The sequence below is a fragment of the Brachyistius frenatus genome, unplaced genomic scaffold (assembly GCF_029030835.1).
Source record: "Brachyistius frenatus isolate BFR_SWC_R1_liver_20210118 unplaced genomic scaffold, ASM2903083v1 Contig_94, whole genome shotgun sequence".
Classification (NCBI taxonomy): Eukaryota; Metazoa; Chordata; class Actinopteri; family Embiotocidae; genus Brachyistius; species Brachyistius frenatus.
The window spans coordinates 1,202,100-1,228,655 of record NW_027210693.1 but is presented as its reverse complement, the minus strand read 5'-3'; the positions used below and the strand labels follow the sequence as shown (position 1 = coordinate 1,228,655).

Below are 26,556 nucleotides of genomic sequence, written 5' to 3'. Positions count from 1 at the left end.
AATTTAAATGGTAAATTACATTATGCAGTATGCTAAGCAGTTATTGTCCTTATTCAAGGCTCAGCCTGACAGCCCAGGTGTATATTTTGTTTAAACGTCAGTCTCTTACATAACTGGCCACGGTTAAGTGATAAATTGATCTGATTTTTTGCAGCATTTGTTGTATTTAAATAAAAGTCATGCAAGACTTTCTGGATTGTACCTGCAGCCCTTTAAAAGTCTTTAAAAACCGATGAATTAGTTTACAAAAATCTGCGATAAGCTGTTTGTTGCCATTTCAGTCAGAATCATCAGTCTGCATTGTTGTTCAAAAAAATGTTGACATCAGTATTAAAACTTTAACTTCAGTACCAGTTTCTGAATGAAGCTTTTTCTTCCATATAAATTTCATTTAAAAAAAAAAAAAAATCCATTTTGACCAACAAAAAAAATTATATTGGGATATAAATTTGGGGTTTTGATGTAGTTTAGAGGGGGAGCGTGTAACCCTGCAGGCAAAGTGTTAGAAAATCTGCCTAAATACAAAACATCTGTGAATTTTATTCTTTATGAATTAGAAAAATCCTGGAATCAGCCTTTAACAATGCTTCCCTTTTAATAAACCCCAAAGTTATATAGAGGTCAATCCAAAGATGGATTTCGAGCTGAAATAGCGTAAGTCTGCAGGTTGCTGGGGATCGGTGGCTAATAAGCCCCCAGCATTGTCTCATAGATCACGAAGACTGATAGGGAGCCACTTTTACCACCGGCTCCATGGGAGTATTAATAGAAACGTCTGGTTCCAAAGATACAGTGGTGCAGAGATTATTTGGTATTACAAATAGTGACAGGTGGATGTATGCAGGGAGACACTGAGCCATGTAAATATAGCTGTGAATGTGCTGTTCAGGAATGTGACCAGGATATCATGGACAGTAGAGGCTGCACGTCTGGAACTGACTCGAGCAACTGAACGTACACCGGCTGCCCAACTAAACCTTTTTCATATATTGCTTTCTATACACGAATGTGGCTTTTTATAGAATCCCTTGAGACCCCACGGAGCATTTTGTTTGGTACGGATTTGTTTTATTGTTTGTGAATCAATGGCGTCTCATACCTGCAGTGATTCTCTGAGGCCGACTGAAAAAGAAACTATCAACGCCCTGTTTGTGCTGCAGACTAGAGATTCAGTTTCAGACGTTTCTTAAGTGTCTAATGTGGTAATATTATAAACCAAGTGGTAAACAGACAATTAAAAAAACGCAGCAGAGCACTTTGCACTTTGAGAACTCCTCAGAGAGTAGTAATGGAGGTGCAGTGCAGAAGGGCCGGGAGAAAAATAAATAAATCTGCTATCGTTGCTGCTCAGCATACCTGTGTACCCTCTTGCATTTCAATTACTTGATTCAGACTCATACATTTTGGTTCCTTCAACCAAATGGCCATGTGCTGGTGGGACTCAAAGAATTTCCACAGAGCTCTGAATCACAGAGTTTAGGTCAGTTATGCTTTTTGTTAACCGTTTCATCCCCTTAAATGATCGAGTACGTTGTCGAGGAAAGGCTGGGAAAGTATTTCTTATCGTTCAACCCCTCGAAAAGCAAAACCAACATCTGATCCCATTTTCAAGTATCACTTGTGTAGCTAAATTAGCTCATTGCCGTGTAGCTCTTTTCCTCTGTGCCTTTAACCTCAGTTGTTGTTTCTGTCAAAACACATCAGAGCCACATGGTTGCTTCATCACGATGTCCTTTGACACTGCAGTTTATTCAACGTCAACCCTCCTCCCCCACGTAAATCCTCACTCACACACCAAGTGTGTATTAATCTCCATTTAGAATATTCTTCAACAGATGCACTATAACCTCCCTGTTTGAGTCACCTTAAAAAAAAAAAAAAAAAAAAAAGCTGTGCCTAGCTGCTATAATAAATAACTGAGCACATTTATGAATGAAATGATATGATAGTGACCCATTTTCAGAGATGTATGTATCACAGACGGTAGGAAAGTCAAAAATAATTAATTTATGGACAAAAGAATATATAAAGAAATATGGAATATTGCCAACCTTATGAAAAGGGGCTAAAAGCATTGAAAACAAAGATAAAGTTTTGGGGTTTATATGTAGAAAGGGTGAAGTTTCCTTTCTTTTTTATGAAATAATCATTGGTTATAAACAGATGGTTAAAAATTAGGGAACAGAAACATTCGTCGCCACTTTATTATTATTATTATGATGCCATTACTTTCAGCACTTATTTTCCACGAAAGAAATAAATTATAAGTTTCTGCCTTTTTAATGTTTTGTTTTCACGTTGACTTTTGATTTGATTTGCCAGATTCCAATTCAATTTGACCTCTCTTCCGGTTCTTTTTTTTGACGATAGCTCAGTTTCCTTGTAATTGGTCCAGATTTCTGAACCCTCCAAAAACGGTTTAAATCACGGTTGAGTTTGATCCAGACCGACACCACCTTTTCTGGGTGGACCAGATTTTAGTCCTGTGGCCCGAGGCACCTTTCACACCTGCCATTTCGGTGTGGACCTGAAAAGTCCAAAAGTACGGACCAAACAAGGCCAAAGGTGTGTTTCACACCTGTTGTGTAGTTGCAACAAAATAAATCTGCTCATTCGGTTTAGTCCATTTAAGTGGGAAAAAAAACAACCTACGGGCCGAATTGACAGCACACACGTTAGTCAATAAACCCATCAATGTGAAGTACAGCGACGGAGGCATGTCATGCAAAGGTCTTTAGTGCACTTGCAAAATTGCTGCATAAAACTAAATGGAACCGGATCAAATGTGCAAAAACGATCTAACGAATTCAGATTTGGAAGAAACTCTCAGGTGAGAAAACACCCTCCAATTCTGCTGTTTTGATCACGATACCAGAGGCTGCTGTCTCGTTGCTCCAAAATCAACGTGTTCAATAGCTGGAATCATCGACTGCAAAGGTAGATCTGCATTTGTTGGATATCGTCAATCATTTATTCAGTTAAATCAACACACTGCTTGAACATGGGAGCGTTACCACCATCTCCTCGGGTTCTCTTCGCCCCTTTTTAAATCCTGTCTTTCATTTCGTATACTTTACTGTCGTCTGTAATCACTTTCTCCCGCTGCCTCCTCCAAAAGCCGACATATACAAAGAGTACTAACATCCATAACGAGGCTGTAGAAATCTTTCGACTGTACGACGCATGCAGTGTGTCGTGTGCCGTGTTGAGTTCGTGTAGCCTCGGGGAGGTTTGTTCGTACTTGCTTTCAAAGAGTTTTCAATTCGGCACTTAAGACTGCACGTCTTTCTTTTTTTTGTGCTCGGAGGATATTTGGACCTTTGATTTATGCAGACTGAAAGAACGCAGTCCAACATGTTTGGAGAGAAAACCGCGTATGCTGCACAGTTAAGTCGTCAGCGAAGGAAAAATAATGTGTATCAATCATGCAGCCGAGGAACTAGCAAACTGATAATGACATTGCATTTATATGTAAAAATATATATGCTGAAATTGTTATTATCTTGGCTTTACCTCCAACGACTGTCTGAACGGTTTATTTTTGTAAGGCCACTCACTGAATTGAAATATCTATACAAATTACATTGTTATTTGAATATCACTGGAGGTAAAAGTGCAGTAAATCTAAGCAAGTGAGCTATAAAGAAAAGTCAGACCAACACGCATTATTTGTACATTTTATTCATTCATGAAAAAGACCTTTGTATATATATATATACATTATTATTATTATTATTTTATTTTTTTCAGGGGTTGTTTCCCCATTGTTGTGCATTTTCACAGTTTTATATATTTGCCAGAACTGACCTATTTTCAAGTATTGGTGTGAAGAGTCAAAGCTGAACAAAAGAACACATTCTGCTTGAACTATTTCAGTGCTGTACTTCCAGAAAACAAATCGAACAAAGATGAGAAACGTACTTCGTCGCTCACGTTATCTCGTGTGCTACATTTGGGGTTAAATTTAAAAACGATGAATTACATTTTCAGACATATATGAGAAGAGCGAGATGAAGTCACTTATGAAACGTGAACTTTAGTATTTCAAGGGATAAAAAAATAAAATAAGAAGAAGCAAAAGCCGGGAAATGAAGGCAGGTGGTCCTGATTGTGAACTTAGTTTGAATAAAGGGATGGCGATTCACTGATATCTCACGTGGGATGAATAACTATATAAACATGGGAAGCAAAGGTAGCAGCCCTCAGAAGAACCATGAATGATGTGGGTTTAGGAGAGGACACTTCCTTCCACTTGGCACCGCCCTGCAAGCATGGCTGCAATTTGCATTTGTAATGGTTCTCTGGAAATACAAAGACGCAAAATGCATTTAATCAAAAACAACTGACAACAGGCCTGTTATTTAAGTGCCAAGAAGTTTTTCCGTTCCCAGGTCTTTAACGGTGTCCCGCTGCATAGTTTTTGGCTCTGTCCAATTTTGGCACTTTTTTTTGCCGACTTTACAGCAAAAAAAAAATTAAAAAAATGAAAAGAAGTCGTGTTTTGCTTTTTCTGCTGCTTAATTAAAGGAAGCACAGGAAAGCATTCATGATCTGTGTACAGAAAATACACATCATTTTCATTTACACAGTGTTAACAGATTGAGACGCACAGAGAAGACAATTTGTGCCCTTTTCCGAACAATATCACATGAAATGCTGTTGATAGTTAACGGGCACCCGCTCGGCCACCCCGATTCTTCTGTTTCTCTTCCCATTTTAAATATTAAAATGTTTAACAACGCAAGAGCTTCATGCTGTACATCACTTCCTGTTTACTAGCAAACAGGTGTGTTTGTGCATATGGCTTTTGTAGCATGTGCGTGTGGTCGGACGGTCCACGTGCAGAGCTGATAAACGAGTTCACGCTGCCAATGTGACACTGCTGTGACAATCAGATACCACGCCAGGCCGGCTCCTTTCCCCTCAGGGTGTCTCTGTGTGTTTGTGAGGGCAAACTCGGCCCCCTGTTTTCATGACAAGGACGTAACCTTCCCTACACTCTGTGTGTGTTTGTGTGTGTGTGTGTGTGTGTGTGTGTGTGTGTGTGTGTGTGTGTGTGTGTGTGTGTGTGTGTGTGTGTGTAGAAACAGCAGACGACGACAGCAGAAGCACATCAGTGAAACTCATCATCCCGTCTAAATCCCTTCAGTGGGATTTAAAACTCACACATGTCGAGAGTGTCGGCCTCTCTGCGTGTTCAGGTTTAATTTCATCACACGTAGTGCAGCTTCAGAACTACCCCCCGGTGTTGGTGGGTCATCCCAAGACGGTCCGAGAAACAAAGGTCACGTGAGCAGCAGCAGCAGCAGCAGCTTTCTCTGCCGCCTTCAACACGAACCACTAATTGAAATAACTTGTGGCCGACATCCAAGTGGTTCTTGGAAAATGTCAGTGTTATTTTAAGCTGGCATTAATGTCTAAATGGATACAATTGGTTGCCACCTTCGTATTCGTTCCCCTGGTGCATTTTGTGCCTGCGACTTCTCCCCCTCGCACAAACACTTTGCCCCTGACCTTTGCTATTCGACCTCACTGGAGCCTCCGCCGTGACTCTTGCTAGCCCTTGCGTTGCACGGCGCGACTCGGCACAGTTCAGTCCATCTAGGGCATCTAAAGTGTGTCACAGCAGATCTAATTGCGACAGCAGTCCCCCAATAGCCTCTTCCTTCCCTTCTCCCTTCACCCTTCACCACGATGCCCTGTGACTCAGCCTGGAGCAGAGGCTTTTTCGGCTATGCATGAAACCGACTCGGGCAAATGTACGAGCGTATAATTTAATCGGAGTTTACCTCGTGGCCTGAATGGATTTGATCCTTGAGCTCTGGTCCACTAGATATTTTATGAGTTTTACTACATCAATCTGCAGAGCCCTCCGTTTAATGTTTCTCCTGGAGGGTAAAGTTGTCTTTCTACCGGCTGGCATACGTTTGGATTTATAACGGAGACCATTTCAATCATGCTTCAAGAAATATTTCACCATTTTAGAAAATACTCCTATTCACGTCCTCACAACGAGTTTAGATGACACCGCTGGAATTGTATCAGTCTTGTCAGCTAATTCTCAGCAAAACAATGAATAAGACTGTTTTCCAAAATGCTGAACTATTCCTTTAAGAGCAAAATCAAAGCACTAGTGAGTTAGAAATTACAATTAATTAAAATATACTACTAAAAAACACAAAGAAACGTGGCCTCAACCGAGGCTGCAGGATGAATACTGTACATGGTCGATAATAAGGAGATGCTGATACACTGAAACAGCAGCAGTCTGCTGATCTTTGTGAAATACGTGAGCAGATTGGACTTGCATGCAAATTATTTGTCTGGTTGGAGCCAAACACGCAGAGATACTGAAACTACAAGATGTTTCTAACATCTGAAAGTGTAAAACTGTGGACACAACCCATATTTCTGGCTTCTACTGATGAGAAAAACGAAAAGCCAAATTTAGCCTCCCTTTCTCGTTTCAAATTGCAGCTTGAAGCTGTCAAAGATAAACAGTTGAAAAGACAACATTTTACTGCATGTGGATATCGAGCCGACCAGAGCTGTTGGTTCGTGCATGTGTGTGTGTGTCTTACGTTTTAATGGCGGTGAAATAAAGGGAGACAAAACCCAACGTTTTCTGCAGCGAGAGCTACAACTGGCAAAGCAGAGAAGTGGGTCATCTATATGCCAACCGAGCAGTCGGCATCAAACACGCATGCCTCTTGCTACGCTTTTTCAGCCTCGACAGCAGATAAAAAGTGAGCGAAAGAAGAGGGGAAGGCAGGGGAGAGGAAGTGAGGAGTGGGAGGAGCAATGCTGGTGTAGATGAAGATTAGAGGTGATTGAGGGGGAGGGACAAAAAAAAAAAAAAAAATAGAAAAGTCTGTTAACTTAAGAGACAGATGTTTGGATTTGAATCAAATGGCTGGTATTGTTTTAAAGGGAAGCAGCAATAATAAATACAATATGCATGAACAAGTCTAACAAGTGGGGAAATGATGACAAGTGGAGCGGTACGCACAAAGCGGACCGTTGTTCTTCTCCAGTTATGAAACGTTATTTCCCCTGTGACTGCTTATTAATACAAATTATTGATTGTTCAGTGTGAGCAGTGCAAACACTCATTCACTGTGGCAATAAGGAGAAGGCAAGACAGGATGAATGAAAGAAAAAATTAAAAAAGAGGAAGGAAGGAAGTAAAAAGGGGCCCTGAGATGATGTGAAACAGAAAAGAAAACTTGTTTTCTGCTGTTGAATTGTAAAGTGGTCTACAAACAGACTAAAGTGACAGAAATGAGGTCAGCTGAGGAGCGCTTTGGAGACGATTCTGCTAAAGTTCTTATTGCATTTTTAAGTTTATTGTTGGCTTTACTTCTCGGTCTGTCCGTCTGCACAGAGCATCTCCCGTGTTGCGTAATGCACTTGAAATGCAACTCAGCTGTGTCTGCGCATAACGCTCGTTGCAATTGTCCGACAATAGATTGGAAACTGCGGCTGAACACAAAAACCTTGATTTGAGACCCGGGTCTTGTTGGTGTGCTTTCGTTCCTGTCCTAAACCCACACATGGCAGCACCAGCAGTCTGGAAGAAACAGGACGAATGAACGAATACTGCATTGCACTTAGTTTAAGGCTAAAAAGTTTGCAATGGAAAGCAATGTAAACTTAAGGCAGCGTGGATTGAATGTCTTGCATGTTTTTAAAAAAAGTACTAAAATCTAGTATGTCACTCAATGCAAATTGTCATGTAAATAACACAAGGACAACATCAAACACAGTTAAATGCAGTCTCTTCCAGTCCATAAATAAAAACACAACTAGTATTCATACACAGTGTTTGTGCATTTCCATGTATGTAGCGCGTGTGCAGACATGGTCATGGATGAAAATCCACCCACACTCACAAACCCTACATCACCTGGACCAGAAGGCCCAAAACTGTCAAATTAAAAAGAAAAATTAAACACTCTGTTGTTTTTCATTTTTTCAATTTAACACAGTGCGACCCGACCCATTGTAAAGGTAGAATGGTTGCAGATTGTTCACTCCATTTTGAAAAGTGTGTTCAAGCCCCCACCTCGAAGCAACTGCTGGTCTTTTCCTCAGCGCTGGTTTCATTTGCCTGTTTTTTCTTCTGTCAGTCTTTTTAAAACATGAGAGAAGAATTAGAAGGCAAACAAAAAGGGGTAAATAAATACCAAAGAAGGGTTAAAGCAGTGACAGCTGGTGAAGAGCAGGAGTAACAGAAAGAAAACGAAGAAGAGATGATACTGTTAAGGTATCCAAGGCCAGTCTGGTCAGTGAAATAGGTCAGTATTTGGGTGGGATGACCACCACAGGGTCACCATTCTTTGGCCGCCACATCAGCACCTGGGCGTCGTTGGCGTTGGGTTTGACCATGGCGTTAGGGGGGATAGGTTCATTCTTGCCCAGGATCTGAGGCTGTTCCTGGGCTACGGGCTCGTCCAGAACAGCCCTGTGAGCCAGCGGCTTCTCCGGGTCCACGTGGATGTGTAGACGCATCCTCCAGCGGACCGTCTGGAGGACCAGTGTCTCCGAGGTGGCCTGATTGATGGCCACCAGCCAGGTTGTAAAGCTCTGGTCGCGGTGGATGCTGTTAAGCTGAGGCACGTTGCTGTCGCTGACCGGCACTCCCCAGGTCACGCTGGGGTAGAAATTGTCATTCATACTAACAGTGAATTTGCTGTCCTTCTTGGTGGGGCCCACCACGGTGCAGGTCTCCGTCGTGTTGCCATACCACGGGTAGTTGACGCCGTCCGAGTCGCTGATGGCCTGGATCTTTCCGTCACGCAGGTCAGGGAGCTCCCAACTTGACCTGAAAGGTGAAGACAGTTATGGATAAGGATTAAGAATTAGAACCTCGGTCTTGTGATCATCATTTCTGTGAGTAATGAGAATCACTGTATTCATCATTACCTGACTGGCTCAAGAAGTGAATGAGAGAACAAAAATAAAAATAAAAAAACATCCTTCGGCAGTAAAACTGGATGGATGTGAAACGTTACGCAATAATCCTTCACTGCAAAAGAAAACTATGAGTATGACGTATGATCACAAAGTTCTGAAACGGTGCCTCTTACAACCGAAGACCTGATTTTAAACCTTCTCAGTTTTCCCCTGGTGCTGCCCTCCTGCAGCGCAACGAAGTCCCGTTCTGTAAACGCATCACGCATCATCTCCTTTACAGTATCAAAGTGGTGACTCTTCAACTTGAACTTTCTTTTGAGGATCAGAAAGAAGTCTCAGGGAGTTGTAGTGATGAACTAGTGTGACCTTTGAGAGACTAAACCACGATGCAAAACCCTGTGAAGGTCCAAAGAAACCCGCCACCATGCTCTCGATCGCGACGCGCCTTCTTCGGTCTTGGATAGCGACGTTCTCTTGAAGCGTGAATGCTTTTGCAGTTTACTCAGTTTCCTGAGTTTGACACAAAATTGACGTGCGCTCGCCGCTCAAGTTTCAGGTCCAGTGAAATCGGAAATGCGCACATCAATGGTGACAAACACCTGCGTAACTTCGGTGGAATACTTGTTCACAAAGGTTATTGCTTCCTCTTTGCTCCAAGCACATTACCGCGCTGCGCTTTGATCGGTCTTGGAAATCTGTGTTCGTGCCTTTTATGTAGCGTGAAGCTCAGGAAGCCAAAGATGTTCCAGGACGTTGTTCACGAACTATGATGGATGCTTAAAACTGGTAGTTTGGCTCTCTTCGCCTTCGTTTTATATTCCAAATACATTAAATGTTTCTCGATCCATTTCACGTCTTCTAATACTGATAGAAATGATGACAAAGACTACAAAGATGTGATCCTAGTTGTAATTACCCATAATTAGCCTGAAGGTTTATCTTAGGCGTAATAAATCAATTCCTCCTGTGAAATTCTCTCCTGTTAATTCCCTCTGTATAAATAATAGAGAATTTGCATCTCCATAGTGCGGCAAGTCTCGATCTTGGTATCGTTGTCGATCTAACAACACAGGACAGAAGAAACAAATTGACTCTAAGCCTCACAGTTGGATGTTTCCAGCAATTTAAGCAGTTAGAATACAAAACAACGATGAAATATTTTGACACGCACAGCAGGCGACACCGAACGACTGAAGCGACCTGGCGCCTCTGCTCCGTCTACCTATCGATCTTCTGCCCACAGCAGGAAAATGATTACCTTTCATTCCCTGAAATGGAGGATCAGCAGAACAGAGGAGATAACAGTGTGATCACCGGCCACATGACTTACTGTCTGCTTGGCCCGGCCTCACATCGGGATTTATGAATTCACCCAGGGGGGGGGATTAGCATGTCAGGCATGATAATAACTGGCCCGTGTGTGCGTGTGCGTGCATACATGCTTTTGTGTGTGTGCATATGTACATTTCTATTGTGAAAGATTATTTAATCCTCTCAAATGAAGCTTCCACAACAATTCGAAGCAAATTCTCCATTTTGTCGTGAAGTCAGACGACTCTAATACACCAAATATTTGAGCAATTAATATCTGCATCTGTTTATCTGTTGAAAGCTGTTATTATTATTATTATTATTTATGATGACATGACTTGACATTAAATCTCCGGCTTGTCCTTCATCAGGTGTAAAAGCGCTTACAGCAGAGAGGACTGTAGGTTAAACGTCGACACGTCTACCCGCAGATACATGATGACTCACTGACCTCACTTCCTGTGTCTTCACTGCTTGCTTTGTCACAGCCAAATGGTCTGCAATAGGTGGTGGGAGTGTTTCTGACAGAACCGCAGGCGTACTAAAAATGACTAACTCGCTTATTTTCGTCCGTCTCACATTATGACTTCTGAGCACTCTTTCTAAACGTTGCATTCTTTTATATGTGCAAGATGGTGGAGTAGCTCAATTAATCAGATGAAAAAAGTCAGGATTAAATTATGATCAAGTAACATGTGATTAATAATATATCTACATATTGAGTTGTCTGTAACATCAGTGCACCACAGGCATCTGACGAGTCAGCAGGAAAGTCTAAAGCTACAGTATTTTATAAATGAGCAAACAGCTCAAAGTAATGGATTAGCAGTAAAAAAATAAAATAATTATTATTAATAAATGCTCAAAAACATCTGGTATATGCCAATAGTATCATAAATGCAGACCAAGCTAAATACTGACAATTCAACTGCACCACAAACTCCTGGAACAACTTTTACGTATATAATAGTTGAATAACATCCATGATGCATGGTGTTTAATAAAGGAGCACTTCAGTCACTCTGACAGGTTGGTGGCAAACCACCGCTGTGGTGCACCGTTGCAACGTCCTGTTGCCTTTTAACCTCCACTGATCATCAGCTTTGTGTGCTGCACATCAAAATCTGAAAGCTCTCGAGCAAAGGGTTCTTCCAAGCAATGATTTAAGCCAAAAAGGAAAAACCCCTCTGTGTTTGTTAAATGTTAAACGGGTGGGACGGATGAAGGCACTAGCAGATGTTTTCAATTAGCTTCATTTAGAATTTGTGTATCTACTTCTGAAAAAGTCACGACTGAACAAAAGGAACATTGAAATGGCTCCATTTCCTGTCGCTGCAACTTCGCTGCCACGTTCATTTGCATGTTGTTGGCAAACAGTTTGAAACAACAAAATGCTGTTGGTAGAATAAAGATGTCTTTCAGGGAGGGTGAAGACTGAATCAAGTTTGCATGGAACAGAAGTCAAGAAAGACGCTGCCAGTGCAACCAGTTAATCAATTACAGCATGGATAAGCCTCACCACCTGTGTGCACGTGTATGTGAGTATTAACACACTGCCCTACTTCCACTACTAAATCACTTTTCACTGCATTTTTAATGGTTATAAACAGGGTTCAATTTCATTTTAAGACACACAACCACAAACACTTCGTTTTTACAACAACAACAAAAACCACCCAATTCCTTTTTTTAGTTTCACTTCAGTATGCGTGCCGGCTGTCCAAAACTACAAAACTGTACCACAGTAAAGCCCGAGGGTGCAAATAATAGGAGGAGAAACGATGAATGCATGCTGAATCCCGAGCACACCATCCAAAGCCAACAGAGAAATCATCCACATTACCATCCTCAGCTGTTCCGTCCAATTACAAGCAGGCTGAAGCTTTATTACCATCAAAGAAACGCGACTTAGTAAGAGAATCTCAGCAGTGAGAGCGGACTCATCGCCTGCATCCTAAGATCCACTTTAAAAATGTCCACGAATAGGTGGCCTTCTTGAAGTTGTTATCATTTGCTGCTTTTGCTTTTTTTAATATTAGAATATGATAATATATGAAGTGCATATTGAAGTGCATGAGCTACAAGGAAAGGCCTTTGTAAACACTGCTGTAAAGGTGGCTGGGTGAATTCCAACAGCCCGATATACAAAACTATATTTATATGTTCCATATCTGTTACATTCATGTTGGCCAACTCCAGTTTGTGATCGCTGTTCTCCTTTGTTGATGTGATTTATCTGTATTTAGTGATCTTACAGAATATCGGTGGTATTTTAAACCTGTGATGCACGTTTCTAGCAGCGTTTCAAATTTTTTAAATCAAAACACTTTTAAATGAAGGCTTATATTGCATCCCCATTCTCGGAAGTTCATGCAGCCTTGAAAGAAATCTTAAAGGGAATTTGAAAAGTTTAAAAACTCAAAATGTAGATGTTCTTTTTGTTTCTTTTTTCATGTGTCTGTTTTTCTTTAAGGAAAAAAAAAGAGTAAATATCATGTAGTTTTGATGAAAGAGGCAATTACTGTAAACACAAACAGAGTTTACAAAAGAAACTGATGAGGCTGAACTTTTAAAGAGTAATTTGGGGTTCCCTCACTTTCTCACTGTCTCTCTCTCTCACACACACACACACACACACACACACACACACACACACACACACACACACACACACACACACACACACACACACACACACACACACACACACACACACATACATGCAGGGCCAAGCAGTGGTGGGGGTGTTGGGGAGGGGACTGCGTCTCTAATCTTAGCCATGCAGCAGTCAAACATCCTGCAGTGTCGACAGATAAAGCAACTTGTGGTCGCTCTCTACATGATGCAAGATGAACTCTACTAGTCTGAGACTCAGGCAGAAAAAATGAGAAAAGACTGCGACAGAGAACGAGAAAGAAAGAAAGAGAGAGAGAGGCCTGTTAATAGTCAGTGTCAAAAAGCTGAATTTGCTCATGTTTGTTTTGTTAATAACCACTGGTGCAAAATAATTGTATTGACACGTGGAGAGATCTGAAAGGTCACGGCAATTATTTTCCAACACCATGTCCGACTCTCATATCTGTCATGTTTTGAAGTACTTTGCAGCCTGCAGGCAAAACAGCCACAAGTTCATGTGCTGTAGGCAGCGGAGCTCCTGATTGAACATTGAAGCGCACTGACAGACAAGTCAATTTGTTTTACTTTTCAATACTTACAGTATATTTTTCAAAGCAGATGTTAATAATGTGATCGCATGCTGTTGCTCAACTGGGCAACCCAGATGCAACCAAGTTTCACTACTGTCATTTTAGCATCATTTGTAATCCAGAAAAAGGAACTCAACTCAACTCCTCAAAACTACATTGAAATTAAGATTCTCTTTTCCCAACTGGTTTCATTTCCTTATGCCCAAACTGGTTGAACTTCTGAAGCCTATTATCAGGAACTGTTTGCAGTTGGCGTCAAAATGTTCTGACTTGGATTCTCCGCTATTTTTTATTTTATTATTATTTATTTTTTTAGATGAAAACACCTCTAAGTGTCCTCAGTAATGTCCTGTTATAATCAGCTCTGGATGGTATAAACAAAATATATGAAATTCTAACAAGTTCCAAAATAAAACATAATCAGTTCCTTATATTGATCAGAGCTTGACAGAAAAACAATAAGAAACGATTTGCTAATCAATTAAATCAGTAAACATCACACATTCTCAGGCTCAAATCATTTGCATAGTGTATCATTTCATCATCACCATAATTGTCAGTCCACTGCAGGATGATGTGTATATCATCTACATATAGTCAACTGCCTACCTTTGAGTTTTGGACTTTTGGTCTGAAAAAAACAAGATGCCTAAAGATGTCAATCATTTGCTTACTTATACAGTACTGACATTTGTCATTACACTTTCCATTTAGTTTCATTACTTAAGTTATTTGTGACAATCAGTTCATTTAGAAACAGGGGAATCCGAGGCAAACATTTTGGTTCTGTTAAATTATACCTCAAATATTTTAAAGTAAGTGCAGAAAAGTACCTGAGATTTAGAAATACCTGTTCACAGTTGATTAACTAGAATGAAATACACTTTAAATACAAAATAACTCAGCCAACCTTGACTTAAATTAGGTAATTCATAATTACAAACATTAAGTGTTGAAGTACTCTCAAGTTGAGTCTCATGCAGATGTGTTCAACACTTTGTCATCACTTCAGCCTGGGCAAGCAGTAAGAAGAGCCATTGGTACTCACATCCCTTTGTCCCCATACGTATTGTAAAACTCCATGTGGTTACACGCTTGAATCCAGCCGATGGTCCACGTCTCTTTAGCGGCTACTGGCGGCACCAGCACTCGGGCATTTGCTCGGAAGTGCGGCGTCCGGTAGCGCAGAACCACGCTGGATGCCTCGTCGATGCTGGTGGGGTTGGAGTCGATGGAAGCGTTCACTTCCAGGACGATGACACTGTCTCGGAAACTCTTGGGCTTACACCTGATACTCTGGATGCAGCCCATCGCATTAAAAAGCAACACAATCCTCAACAACGTCCAGAGGTCTGGAGGAGAAGAAAGACGCATGGAAACAGCAAGAGAATCACCACAGTTGGATCCACATCATGTTTTTTCCCCCGCAAAAATAGTTTACCAGAACAAAAAAATATTGATAAACAGCAGCCTGACTCACAAAATAGCCATGCATCTTTGATCCAAAACTATAACGTCAGAAAAGAAGAAGAAGACCGGCCTAGAGAATCTTCATAGTGGCAGAGCGCATGCTTTCCGCACCGGAAAAGGCAACTTCACCGAACCAGCTCAGGTACTTTTCTCATCCGTGCTCTGGTGTATTCATGCTGTCAAGTCATTGCCCTCTAAATGTGCTCTATATTGCACGCAAAAAAAAAAAAAAAAAAAAAAAAGTGGACCTTTTGGCAACATGCATCCACTGGAAAGGTGCGCGTGAGAGGTTCGGGTTAATTACGAGATAAATAATTAACAAAAAACTACTAACGTTACATCTTGGCGTCGAATTCCCTTTTGTAATTCTTTGTGTCATCAAAAGCTAAGCCTATCTCTGGACCGACGGCTTAAGCTCTACGTCCATCTGGTGACAAGAATCATAATCAAAATGCTGTATTAAACAGCGGACAGTAATAAAGGGTTGATGACAGTTGAGGTGACGCTCACATTATGTGGAACAGCCCCAAATGTCCATTTAATCCGCAGCAGCCTAATTCCTCGTGATAAAAAGTGTAATTTAATGATTTAAGAGCGTTACACTAAACGCTTTTATACGTTTAGGCTACGGATTAAAGGTTCGTGCGGTGCAAATGAATTGTGGGCTATTCTTAGCCGACAAAAACCAACATGCAAAAAGAAGTCTACCTATAAAACAATTCACTGGAAAGTGTCCTGTGTCATCAGCATGGTGAAATCCTGGAGGAATTCAGAGCAAACGGCGGCTCACACAGTTCTTCGGTCAGAGAGGTAATTCCGTTATCTCATCCACACACACGCTCCCGTTATTTCTTCCCCCTGCAGCTGCAAAATTATTTCACCGTCCCATTGACAGAGGTAGCATTTCCACCGCCACCGAAATCTAGTCGAGTTTGAGACGGAGCACCGCAACATCCAAAGGACACCGCCGGGTCAACTTTTGCGCCCATTTCGCCGGATCCATTCTTAAATGTTTTAAAAAAAATAAAGAAATAAAAACATAACGCCTCTGAGGAGGAGAAATGTCAGCTGTCACATAGTTCGACCGAGCCGACAGTTGCAGTCCCTCTCTTGAGATGGGATGCAGTTCAGCCTAAATTCCTGCACAAGCTGTCATTTCTCCGAGCTCGTCCCATCGCAGCCACGGCAGGTTCACCCTGCAACGCATTGGTCGAGTTGAGCTGCCTGGGAAGCAGCTTTATAAGTATCGTCATGACGACACTTCCGTCCTGAGTTGCAAATGCTTACTGGGAAATGTAGGCACACAACTGAACTGACTCAGATTACCTCGCGTCACCTTCTAAAGCTGAGAGGCTCTTTGTGATGTCGAGGATGACAGTTTGATTCTCTGACTTGTCTCTTTTATGGATGTATGTTCAAATAAAAGATTATTATAATGAGGATATTAACAGGCAGTAAATAATTTGCCCGAGTGGTTATGAAAATAGTTGCAGAATAGCTCAGGAAAGACTACATTCAATAAGTCATTTATCCTACAGATCCAGAGGGAAAGTAGCCTATCAAAAGCTTTTATTCTGAGTGATGACTGCTTTATTCCTCACAAAATAAACAAAAACTCGTTTGTTTACTTATATTTTGGGATTTTTGTTGTTGTTGTTGTTGTTGTTACTAGTATGTTTTGCGGTAACTCTTTGAAAAGCCTCCCCTTGTCACTGTGAATGGGAATACGGAGCTCATCGGTCCGTGTCGCTGTCTGTTTAAGCACCTTGGAGAACTCCGCTCCGCAGCAGCGCGCACCGCAGCAGCGCGCACCGCAGAGGTTGAATCGGGATTGTGCGTAAACGACGTCAAATCCGCACGAAAGAACCAAATGCAGCACTAGCTGGGCTGCCATGTCTTCATCTTTTGTTGATGCTTTTCGCTCACTGTTAACTTTCCCAGGTTTTGGTTGCATCGTTTTATACTAGAATCCCTGGTCCTCGGTCTCAGATGTGTGATGGAGGCTGCGGGGAGGATTTAAGAGACGTTGTGCGTTCATTGTTCGCTTGGTAAGATCACAACACCATGTCTTGCGTATTTCTTGTACATTTTTCACACTGATCCTGTTCTTCACACGCAGTGAAGCACCTGTTAGCTGTGTAGTTGTGCCATACTGTGGCGTAATGAAATGCTCATGTTGTTATTTTTTCTCCATGCTGTAGATCGGGTTTCACTGGATTGGCCGAAGCAAATGCCATTCAATACACTCTTCCTGGCTGCATGGTATAAACAGCATGGGCATCGCACATTCCAGAGGGTCTAAATATATCTATTAAGGCCACAGGAGGGGGAGGACCGGTGTAGGGGGTTTATATTGGGACGTTTCACTGTCGTGGTGAACTCGCACCACTTGAATTATCTTCCGGAGATTGACAATCGGTTACTGTACCCACAGAGGAGAACTTGGCCCTATCCAAACATGCCCGCGACTTCCACTGCGAGATCCAGGGCGCGGGAGAGAAACAGCGTCCTGACCAGACCCGAGTTCATGTCCCTCAACCATCAGCCCATCCGCGGCGCCAGCGGCCCCTCAGAAAGCCGAGGCAGCTCAAGACGGGTGGGTCAGATCAAACATCAAACAAGCCAGCAGAGTGAAGAACCTACCGACAGTGGCAGCAAGGACAGGAAAGAGCCCATGAAAATGCCAGAGGAAGACTGTATGCAGCTAAACCCTTCGTTTAAGGGAATAGCAATGAATTCCCTCCTCGCCATTGACATCTGTCTGTCCAAGCGCATGGGGGTGTGCGCCTCCACGTCGTCCTCCTGGGGAGGCTGCCGCTCCATGATCGGCCTGCTGGCGCTCACAGGACACGGTATCACGTGGATCATTGGCACTATCGTGTGTCTCACACGGAGTAACACTCTGGCTGGACAGGAGGTCTTAGTCAACCTGCTGCTTGGTAAATGCCACACCACATTCAACAACCTCGACAAAACATTAACCCAGAATGCACCATGCAGGAGTCATAAGAATGACCTGCACCTTACAAACTCCTAAATGAAACTGATGCACATTCACATTATGTCAAAGATGACTTGACACAATCATCTTCTCACTCAATAGTTGCTCTACTGCAATTATTTAAAAGGCTTCATCCACCCTGTCAATTAAGTCAAGTACATAGTTTAAACACAAGGGTTTGAAGTTGTAAATTCTATGTATAAGAGTGTGAGCAACACTTTGAGTAACAATATAAACAATGTCATATTTTACTAAGTGTTTATAAGTTGTAACTTACATGATTAATATGTCTTGCAGCTCCTCTATAAAGCGCAAACAACTTATTTACTATAAGTTAAAACAGCCATTAGGTAAAGGCTGAAATGTACAATTATAAATGTATTATGAAGTGTGTTAGGTGGCACCAGATTCACACGCTCTCTGACACATAATGGCCCCTGTCAATACCAGTTATGATTGATGCATTATAAATATTGTGCTGATTGTCCCTCCGCAGCAGAGAAGAAAAGCTGTAAAATGGACTTTGCAAAAAACAAAAAGACAGAAGGTCATCAGGTGTCAGTTTAGTTTTCCTTAAGTCCACAGTATTTATTAAAAACGTGTTTATACAGCTGATTCACCTTTGTAAATTTGTGTTTAAGAGAGTTTGAGTTATGAGGAACATATTACCAATACAATGCACTCTCATACTACCATATACACAAAATACTGTTTCAGAATCACACTTGAAAAAGTCTCAGAACCTTTAATCAATTCAAACAAAACTGTAGGTCCTGTGGGTCCATACATAAAAGGATTTTTGTTATGGACTCATTTTTCAATATTTTCTCTTCTAATGGTGAGAACAGTGCAAAGCAGCGGTGCAGCACATTTATATTCCTGCAGAGAGCAGTCGGCATGAGATCAAATATTTCTGAATGATTGGGGACCTGCGTGTTTGTTTGTTCATGTGTGAATGCAAGTGTACACACACACACACACACACACACACACACACACACACACACACACACACACACACACACACACACACACACACACACACACACACACACACACACACACACACATGGTCTAGACTCAAACACAGATTATTGTTATTATTATTATTATTATTATTGTTGAGCTCTGAGTGGAAGCCAGTAAATCTCTGGATTTGGGACATGGTTGTTTTGTGTTTGGGACATTGTTTTCCTCGAAATAGTTGTTCATTATTCGTTGGTCCAGGAAAATGTATCATCTGTTGTGGTCTGTCTAGAGCAGATCTACGACCATACCATGGGTGGGGAAATAATATTTAATGCTGACAGTTTTATTGTCCTCTATCAGGAGAGTAGCAATGAGTGGTCTGTCAGGGTTGGTTTTAATTCAGTCCACAGTCCGCATGGACTGCAGTGCTGAAATGTTTCCCAGATAGTGTTTTAAAACACAGTTTTGCCGCACAATGACCGGGACTGTCTAAAAGACTAATAAACATGTCTGAGACTCCAAAAGCAGACCTTGGCAGTGCAGAGGATGTTCCCATTTTTATCAGCTGCAGTGTGATGTGAGTTTCTCCATTTCTCTCAAAAACTGCACCTGTATTCAAAGTATAGGAGAGATATAACTACCTGGCAGAGATAGTGCTCAAATGACAGCGTTGGGTTTGCACTAATGAATCAACCTATTGAATGCACCTTGAAGTAATCGTATGAATATCAGCAGATGCAGAACATATTGTTTACACTGAAATGTCTTGGTTTTAATGCATTTGCATTTGAGAGTTAATGCTATCGTGCTGAACCTTTATATTTATATGAATTTCTTTTACATTCAAGGCTTTGTTGAACAAGTTCACACAACGCTAACTGCTAAACCTATCACTACCAGGTAATCTCTTTGTATTTCACACTATACACTGTTTTTAACCCTGGTGTCTGGTGTGCTACAGGCAGATTTCTTCTGTGCTAACTTGAAAGTAGAGAAACTAATTTAATCGTGTGGCTCGTCTAGACTTTAAATAAGTTATCAGATTGATTGGATCGAATTCTGACAGCGCAAACGACTCATTTCATTGTGATACATTTAATTTGATTAATTCACCATTTGTCCACATCAAAGTAGGCTTCAGTGGAGCCTATGACGGGTTTCTGTTATTACTCATTGGAAGAAGGGGGAGACAAAAGTCCTGCACTGCAGGTTTAAATCCCACCAAACCAAAAGCTCAAAATATGTCATTTTTTGGAATACTTGTACTACTTTCAGTTTCCGTTTTTGTAATGTCCAATACTAAAATTGTTTGTGTTAATAAGAGTACAGCTCTATAAGTATGCAGATATGATGGCAACAATAACAACATCGCTGTCACCAGTTATACAGGGATGAATGGGAGATAGTTTGTGTACTCTGAATGCCCGTCTGTCTCTGCAGTGATGGAGGTATGCTTGGATGGTGACTAACAAACAGACATGATCAGGCTTTGCTCACACAGCTGTAGTCTGGGCACAATTAATTTTTCATCACGCTCAGTGGAACAGATAGTGCAGTATTTAGTATTGTGTTTCCAGGGGCTTACCTGTGTGCACCTCTTTTCTTTCTGTCTGCTACAAGAATTCAAGATACTGCAAGCATTAGAATGACTGTTATGGCAGGAATTTTCATGTTAAATACAAAAGATTTTGATTTCCATAAAGCAACCGGATGTTTTCCCTTTTGTCGAAGTAAATCAGAACAGCAGCAAAAATAGTCTTTTAGAATAATGATATATGTTGGTGTCATCTTTATGTTCCACATCATTACCAAGGGGGTTATGTTACGGGTATGATTTGTGTGCTTGTCAGCAGGATTATGGAAAAATTACTGCCCTGATTTTCATTTAACTTAGTGGACGAGTGCAGCAACGGCCAAGGAAGAATCCATAACATTTTGGAGCAAATCCAAGTCATGGGGTGGATTCATTAATTCATTTGATCAACATGGTGAGATTAGAGCATTTGGCCTACTAAATTGTTACATGTCCTAAAATCCTGTAGATTGTAGAAAAGTTCAATTGTGGCAAAAACATAGGCCATTCTTGGAACGTGATTACTTCATATTACAATCCACATTCATGCGTACCAATAATCCTCTGAGATACACATGTACTGGCTCAAACTTGATATAGTGGGCAGTTGTTACATGGCACTCGGGGACAGTGGTTTCATAAGGGGAAACTAGAACTGGTACAAATACTGATATTGATATTACTGAGGCTCAAGCGCATTATGACATCACTCTAATAATTCTGGAAACATTTTATTATAATGTTATTCAATGATTTGCTACCACAGTGAACCAGTATGACAGAACAAGATCTCTTACTCTTGATGGAACTGCAAGGAAGAAACTGACAAAGCAAAGCATTGAGCCAGACCAGTATTCCTTCATTTTAACACAAAACTGTAAAGAAACAATGAGCATTGTTGGTTTTTCTCACAATACAAGTTAATCTATGGCAGCCTGACCTCTGACCCGCCCACAACTGCTGCCCTTAGAACCGGAGTTTCCATTGTCGATATAGCAGGTTCCCCTTGAACAGTAAATCTGAGTTCAGTCTGACTTTCTGATGGAGTGTTTGTGTTGAACATTTTTCACAGGCAAGAACAAAGAAAGACATTTTAGTGAGTCTACAGCGGCAGTGAACCCTACAGAAGAAAAAAAAATAACGTCATCATTTGCCATTAATATCCCCACTAGCGTGTTGATGATACCAAACACACCTACTCAGACAAACTGAGTCATCACGTTTGCTTGTAGTCAGCTGAAGGGCATCACAAACAAACTTTACTTACAGCTGATAATATGATGCGTCACTGCTTGGCTCTCCTTCTGCTCCAGTACTTTGGAGACGTGGACTGCCAGAGGGCCCGGCCGCACAGACCCCGGCTGCCAACGCTCACATCTCCCCTTTCCCATTATCTCTTTTTACTTTCTTCGAGGCTGCCCACCTCTCCTTTGTTCCTTCATTGCTTCTTTTGTAATTCAGATTGTTTTTTTCCCAGTGAACACCACCTCAGCAGTCTGCCTTCAAGGAGCTGGAATGGAAGTTAAAATAATGGCCCCGTTAGGACAAAGAGTGGGCGAGTGGAATGAGAAGTAGGACCGTGTAACCAATATGTCAGACAACTGACAGTTATTTAGCGCAGGCTTGGTTGAGTGTGTGTGTGAAGACTTGAAGCAATGTTAAAGATGGCGGCAGTAGGAGTATTTTTGGGAGTGGAGTACTAAAAGGCATCCACAAATGTCTGGTATGTGGACCCAGAGAAAATGTTACTCAGTATTGGGTGCCTCGTCGCTTGTTCTTGGTCGTCAAAGTATCTATTTGCGTATTTACCACAGTTTTATGTTACATTAAAAGTCCAGATAAAATCATGCATTTGTACAAGCAGGCAAAGCTTCATTTTAAGAGGTGTGGTTTCCATTTTATTCTACTTTCTTCTTGTACTCTAATACATAAAGAAAATATTTAAATTTTTTGTGACAGTTGTATTTCATTTTTGCAAGATACAGTTAGTGAATCAAACAGGAGATCTTCTCACTCATTTGGCCTGCAAACAGAAAAACAAACATAAACAAACAAACAAACGATGCACAGTCCAAAGACAAGAACAACATTTTACATTGAAATTAAACTTAAATGTCTTAAATGTCCAGATCTTTTATGGACTTCCCCAGTGGTTTCTAACCTTTTTAAAAAGCACTGTCTACTTGTCATATTTCCAAATTGTTGGCTGTTGCAGTTGCAATATTGATTTGTGTGGCATCATTTTGTGTAATATTTTACATAGGACTTCTCTAAAGAGTCTAAAGTAATATCACTCAGTTGGCATTTTTCTTCAAAATGAGTACCTTTGCATTGATATTGTAAGTACATTTTGCTAAAAAAAAAAAAACAACAACCCTCTGTGCTGCTGTTTTCAGGATTTTAAATCACAACTTTAATGTGTAATAGAATATTTTTTTCATTGTTGTGCTGGTACATTTCTGAAGCATCTTATTACTTCTTCACACTGGCATTATAGCTTATAGCATGAAACCACAAATTCATACTCTCTCTGGGTTTTAAAAAAAAATAACTCTTTTTGACAGCCCTTATCCTTGACGTCATGACTGTGGCTGGAGTCCAGAGACTGGTGAAGCGCAGAGGACCCTGGGAGATGGCGCCGAGCTTCCTGGACTGTATCGCCATGGACGTGTACTCCTTCCCTGCTGCTCATGCCAGCCGGGCTGCCATGGTCTCCAAATTCCTGCTGTCCCACCTGGTCCTGGCTGTGCCGCTTCGCATCCTGCTGGTGCTGTGGGCCTTCCTGGTGGGCATGTCCCGGGTGCTCCTGGGAAAACACCACCTAACAGATATGGTGTGTGGCTTTGCACTGGGCCTGCTCCACTTTAGCTTGATGGAGACGGTGTGGCTCTCATCAAGCACCTGTCAGACTCTTATTTCCATAAGCACGCTCAGCTGGAGCCCCTTTTTCTGAGCTTTTGATATGAAGCTATGCTAGCACACAAGGCTTATACTTTAACCTTGCAATATCAAGGACTTAGGTAGGTCTTGTGAAATTATTTTTGCAAAGGTCTGAATTTTTGTTTGCAGGCTGTGAACAGTGAAGCACTGATATTTGGATGCAGGTGCTGACTTGCATGTAATACCCAAAACAGGCAGCTCACAAGACCTTTTAAAACCTTTATTATGCTTCACAAATCCTAGTGTCACACCTTTACAGCTTCTTAAGTTTCAATTAAATAAGAAAATAAGACAACTGCAAACTCACAATAATTTCTCTTGAAAATGTACATTAACATTATAGTATTTGATTTTCTTAAAGACTATTTTTTTTTTTTAAAAGTCTGGTTCAATTCACCCAGAATTTGGTCTGTTTTATTTTGGAAGTCTCATCCTACTTCCTTTATTTTTCTCCTTTCTGAAAGTGAAATCCTAAGATTTTTATGGAAGACGGAATAGAGTTTGGTGTTAGGCTGTAGTATTGAATGTAAGATTGAAATAAGGTTATTGTTGTTTGGATAGTTCACAATATTCCTGATTGGCATGACTATTATGTTTGTGTATTTCTTATGGAATTCTGTTTTTCATTTCACTGTATGTTTATCACATTTGACCTTATTTGTTCAGCAGAATTTAGCTGTTTATGTACAACAAACGTCACACTTGCACAGAATTTGATATTTTTCTTCCAGGGTCAAACATAATTTCCTTCTTTTGGTCATATGTGATTTAATAGGTTTAAAAAAATTTTAATTATTATTTCTCTTCGGCTCTTTCATTAGAAGCTTCTCCAGTCTGCACATTAGCCTAACAGATGTCAGTGATACTGATTCAGTGCCCCACAAAACAACTGAAGCGTGTCAGTATGTGAGTGTGTGCACATCAGCACATGCAGCAAAGGAACAGTGCTTGAAATTTCAGTTGTAAACCAGTCGTACCTTTTTTTCTGAATGTGTTTTTTATGGACCTTTTGAATGAAACCTGTTAGGTTTTTGTGGCAAAAATATTTCCGTGCACTGGTTTGGTACATTGAAATGCAGTTTAGTGTACAGTAGTTTGCTTTGCTCTGTACAGGCATCTGCATATGATGTTTTTACTATGTTGCACCATCTCATTAATAAAACGAGGTGGAGTGTTAGGAAAATCGGGATGCCTCTGTGTTTAATTAATGTTATATGTGGCATAAAGATGCCAGGGGAGCCATAATTGTTTCATTTTACATTCATTTTCGGGGGGGATAACAGTTGTTTCAAGAGTGAGTGTTTAGTACAACTGTGCATCAGTTCATCTACTCTGCTCCCATCTATAAAACATGATTTTGTACATATTTTACCCTAAAACTCCTTGTGCCCAGCAGAATGAGGAAAGCACCATTTATCATAATTTGATGAATGGTGAATCAGCCGAAACATTTAACTGCCTGGTCACAAGGCAGCTTTCCACAACAAGTTGTTTTAACTGCTTCAAACATCACGTGGTCTGTCAGGCATCACATGGTGCACAACATGGTCAGCAAAAGAATAAACAAGTGATGACACAGCTCAGACATTATACTCAAAGATGTAAGAGGAGAAGTGTACTGCTGTGAGTTAAACTATCCCACAATATTTATACATCTAATGTTTCTCTTTTCTAAAAATGTTAAATGAACTCTTAAATGCGCCCTACTTTTTGAAAAAATAATAAACTTCACATGGAGTAGCATCACAGCCGACGAAGGCGAACTCTTACTTTGCACATGGTTGAAGAACCATATGCAAAGTAGGAGTTCACTTGACATAAAGCTGTGGTGTGTTATCAGCAGATGTTGTTTCAGTCCTAATCTTATAATTGCCTGCATTAATCTTTCCTGCATTCATTTTATTTCAGACAGTTTTTTTCGTTGACAGAGTTACGGTCCAGGCAGTAAACATTAATGTAGGACTTTCTGTCTATCTTTAGGACTGTGTGTCTTCAGTGCTTTGAACACAACTTTCCTGTCACACCACTGGTACTGCAGAAAATATGACAGGAAACAACCCAGATGCAACACTGAGATCTCTGAAATAGTTCACATAGGAACAGAAACTGCTTTTACTCTGGCAGAGTGTCAGATGATGAGTTTTCATGTGTTTTGCTAAAGTTTAAGCAGTCAGAAATTCCTACAGGTTACCTGATTATGTGTGCACAGTTAGTGATGAGAAGTTCAACTTTTGGACCAAGTGGAAATGTTGTGGAGGAAAGTTGTTCTTATCCTCAGTAAGGTCAAATTTGTACCACTTCCTCATTAATCATTGATGCTGCAACCATGGAGGAACAGATTGTCCAGCAAAACTATATTTACATGATGTTCAGTTACGTTTTTAGCTGTTAGTCAGATGATTCGTTCGCTTTCAAAATAGTTGACAGACTTCCATGAAATTACTGTGGATATTTAAGGTCCCCAGAGGATAGTTCATCCCATATATTAGTGCCAAAAAAGGTCAAAGCAAAGGGCAAAGGTTCAAACAATTTATTTCCCAGCGAAACATTACAACTTGACCTGGTACGAGGTTGTTTGTCTTTACGCTCTGCGTGAGAAAATAGATAGAGGTGACATTAGACATCACAACTTGTCAGGTGCCACTTGACCTCTGTGTACGCTGCAGGTATGTCGCTCTGCGCATGTGATAAACAAAGATATTCTGGTGATTGTCTGTAAAACTGCTCCTCTGTCATCCTTCCCAGGACTTCCAAGTGTGTCTTTGTGTGGATAAGTGTGGTTGGTAGGCCAGTTCTTTGGTTGACTATAAGCTGCTGGATCACTGGAAGACGTGCAGCTTTATGAAAACAACAAAAAAGGCTTAGACAAGTGCTCCCTCTAGAGGAATTGGCGTAACCACACCTCAGCACTAAAAAGACTATAGGTATATTCTGTGGTGACCGTTGCCTGGCATCAGTTTAATTAATGGCTAAATTAAAAGGATTTAAAAAAAAATAATGAAACCTCCATTTAGATATGAATGTTTTATATAAATGTTTCCTTCATCACCTGAAGTCATTCATTATCTTCAATAATTTTGTCTTGTCATATTGCCTGAGGTAAGTATAGTCACATTGAGAAGCCCTTCAAAGATGTTTATTACAGACAACTTCCTTGTGAACAAAACCAA

At 40.9% G+C, this 26,556-nt stretch overlaps 2 protein-coding genes across 4 annotated transcripts; one reads left to right on the top strand and one right to left on the bottom strand.

Annotated features, from left to right (window-relative positions):
- Positions 1-4,481: 4,481 nt before the first annotated feature.
- fam78ab (family with sequence similarity 78 member Ab) lies at positions 4,482-16,126 on the bottom strand. Of its 3 annotated transcripts, none has more exons than XM_069710752.1 (3): positions 14,914-16,126; positions 14,482-14,785; positions 4,482-8,824 (listed from the first exon to the last, which is right to left on the bottom strand). In XM_069710752.1, exons 2-3 carry the CDS (start codon positions 14,742-14,744, stop codon positions 8,299-8,301), a joined length of 789 nt encoding a protein of 262 aa, XP_069566853.1. In that variant the 5' UTR covers positions 14,745-14,785; positions 14,914-16,126; the 3' UTR covers positions 4,482-8,298. The 3 variants fall into 3 exon arrangements, with proteins under 3 accessions (XP_069566853.1, XP_069566854.1, XP_069566852.1); XM_069710753.1 differs by having other exon boundaries at positions 15,612-16,126; XM_069710751.1 differs by having other exon boundaries at positions 14,482-16,126.
- A 593-nt stretch (positions 16,127-16,719) lies between these two features.
- On the top strand, positions 16,720-24,569 carry LOC138628053 (inactive phospholipid phosphatase 7). The gene is made up of 3 exons (XM_069710807.1): positions 16,720-16,951; positions 17,105-17,842; positions 23,011-24,569. Exons 2-3 carry the CDS (start codon positions 17,362-17,364, stop codon positions 23,397-23,399), a joined length of 870 nt encoding a protein of 289 aa, XP_069566908.1. The 5' UTR covers positions 16,720-16,951; positions 17,105-17,361; the 3' UTR covers positions 23,400-24,569.
- Positions 24,570-26,556: the final 1,987 nt, after the last annotated feature.

Excerpts from the sequence above, each read along its gene's own strand:
- fam78ab (XM_069710751.1), bottom strand. The coding sequence starts at position 14,807 with ATGCGTCTTTCTTCTCCTCCAGACCTCTGGACGTTGTTGAGGATTGTG. Across the intron at positions 8,825-14,481 it reads ACGTATGGGGACAAAGGGAT|GTCAAGTTGGGAGCTCCCTG; the intron begins GTGAGTACCAAT and ends TTCACCTTTCAG.
- LOC138628053 (XM_069710807.1), top strand. The coding sequence starts at position 17,362 with ATGCCCGCGACTTCCACTGCGAGATCCAGGGCGCGGGAGAGAAACAGC. Across the intron at positions 17,843-23,010 it reads CTTAGTCAACCTGCTGCTTG|CCCTTATCCTTGACGTCATG; the intron begins GTAAATGCCACA and ends TCTTTTTGACAG.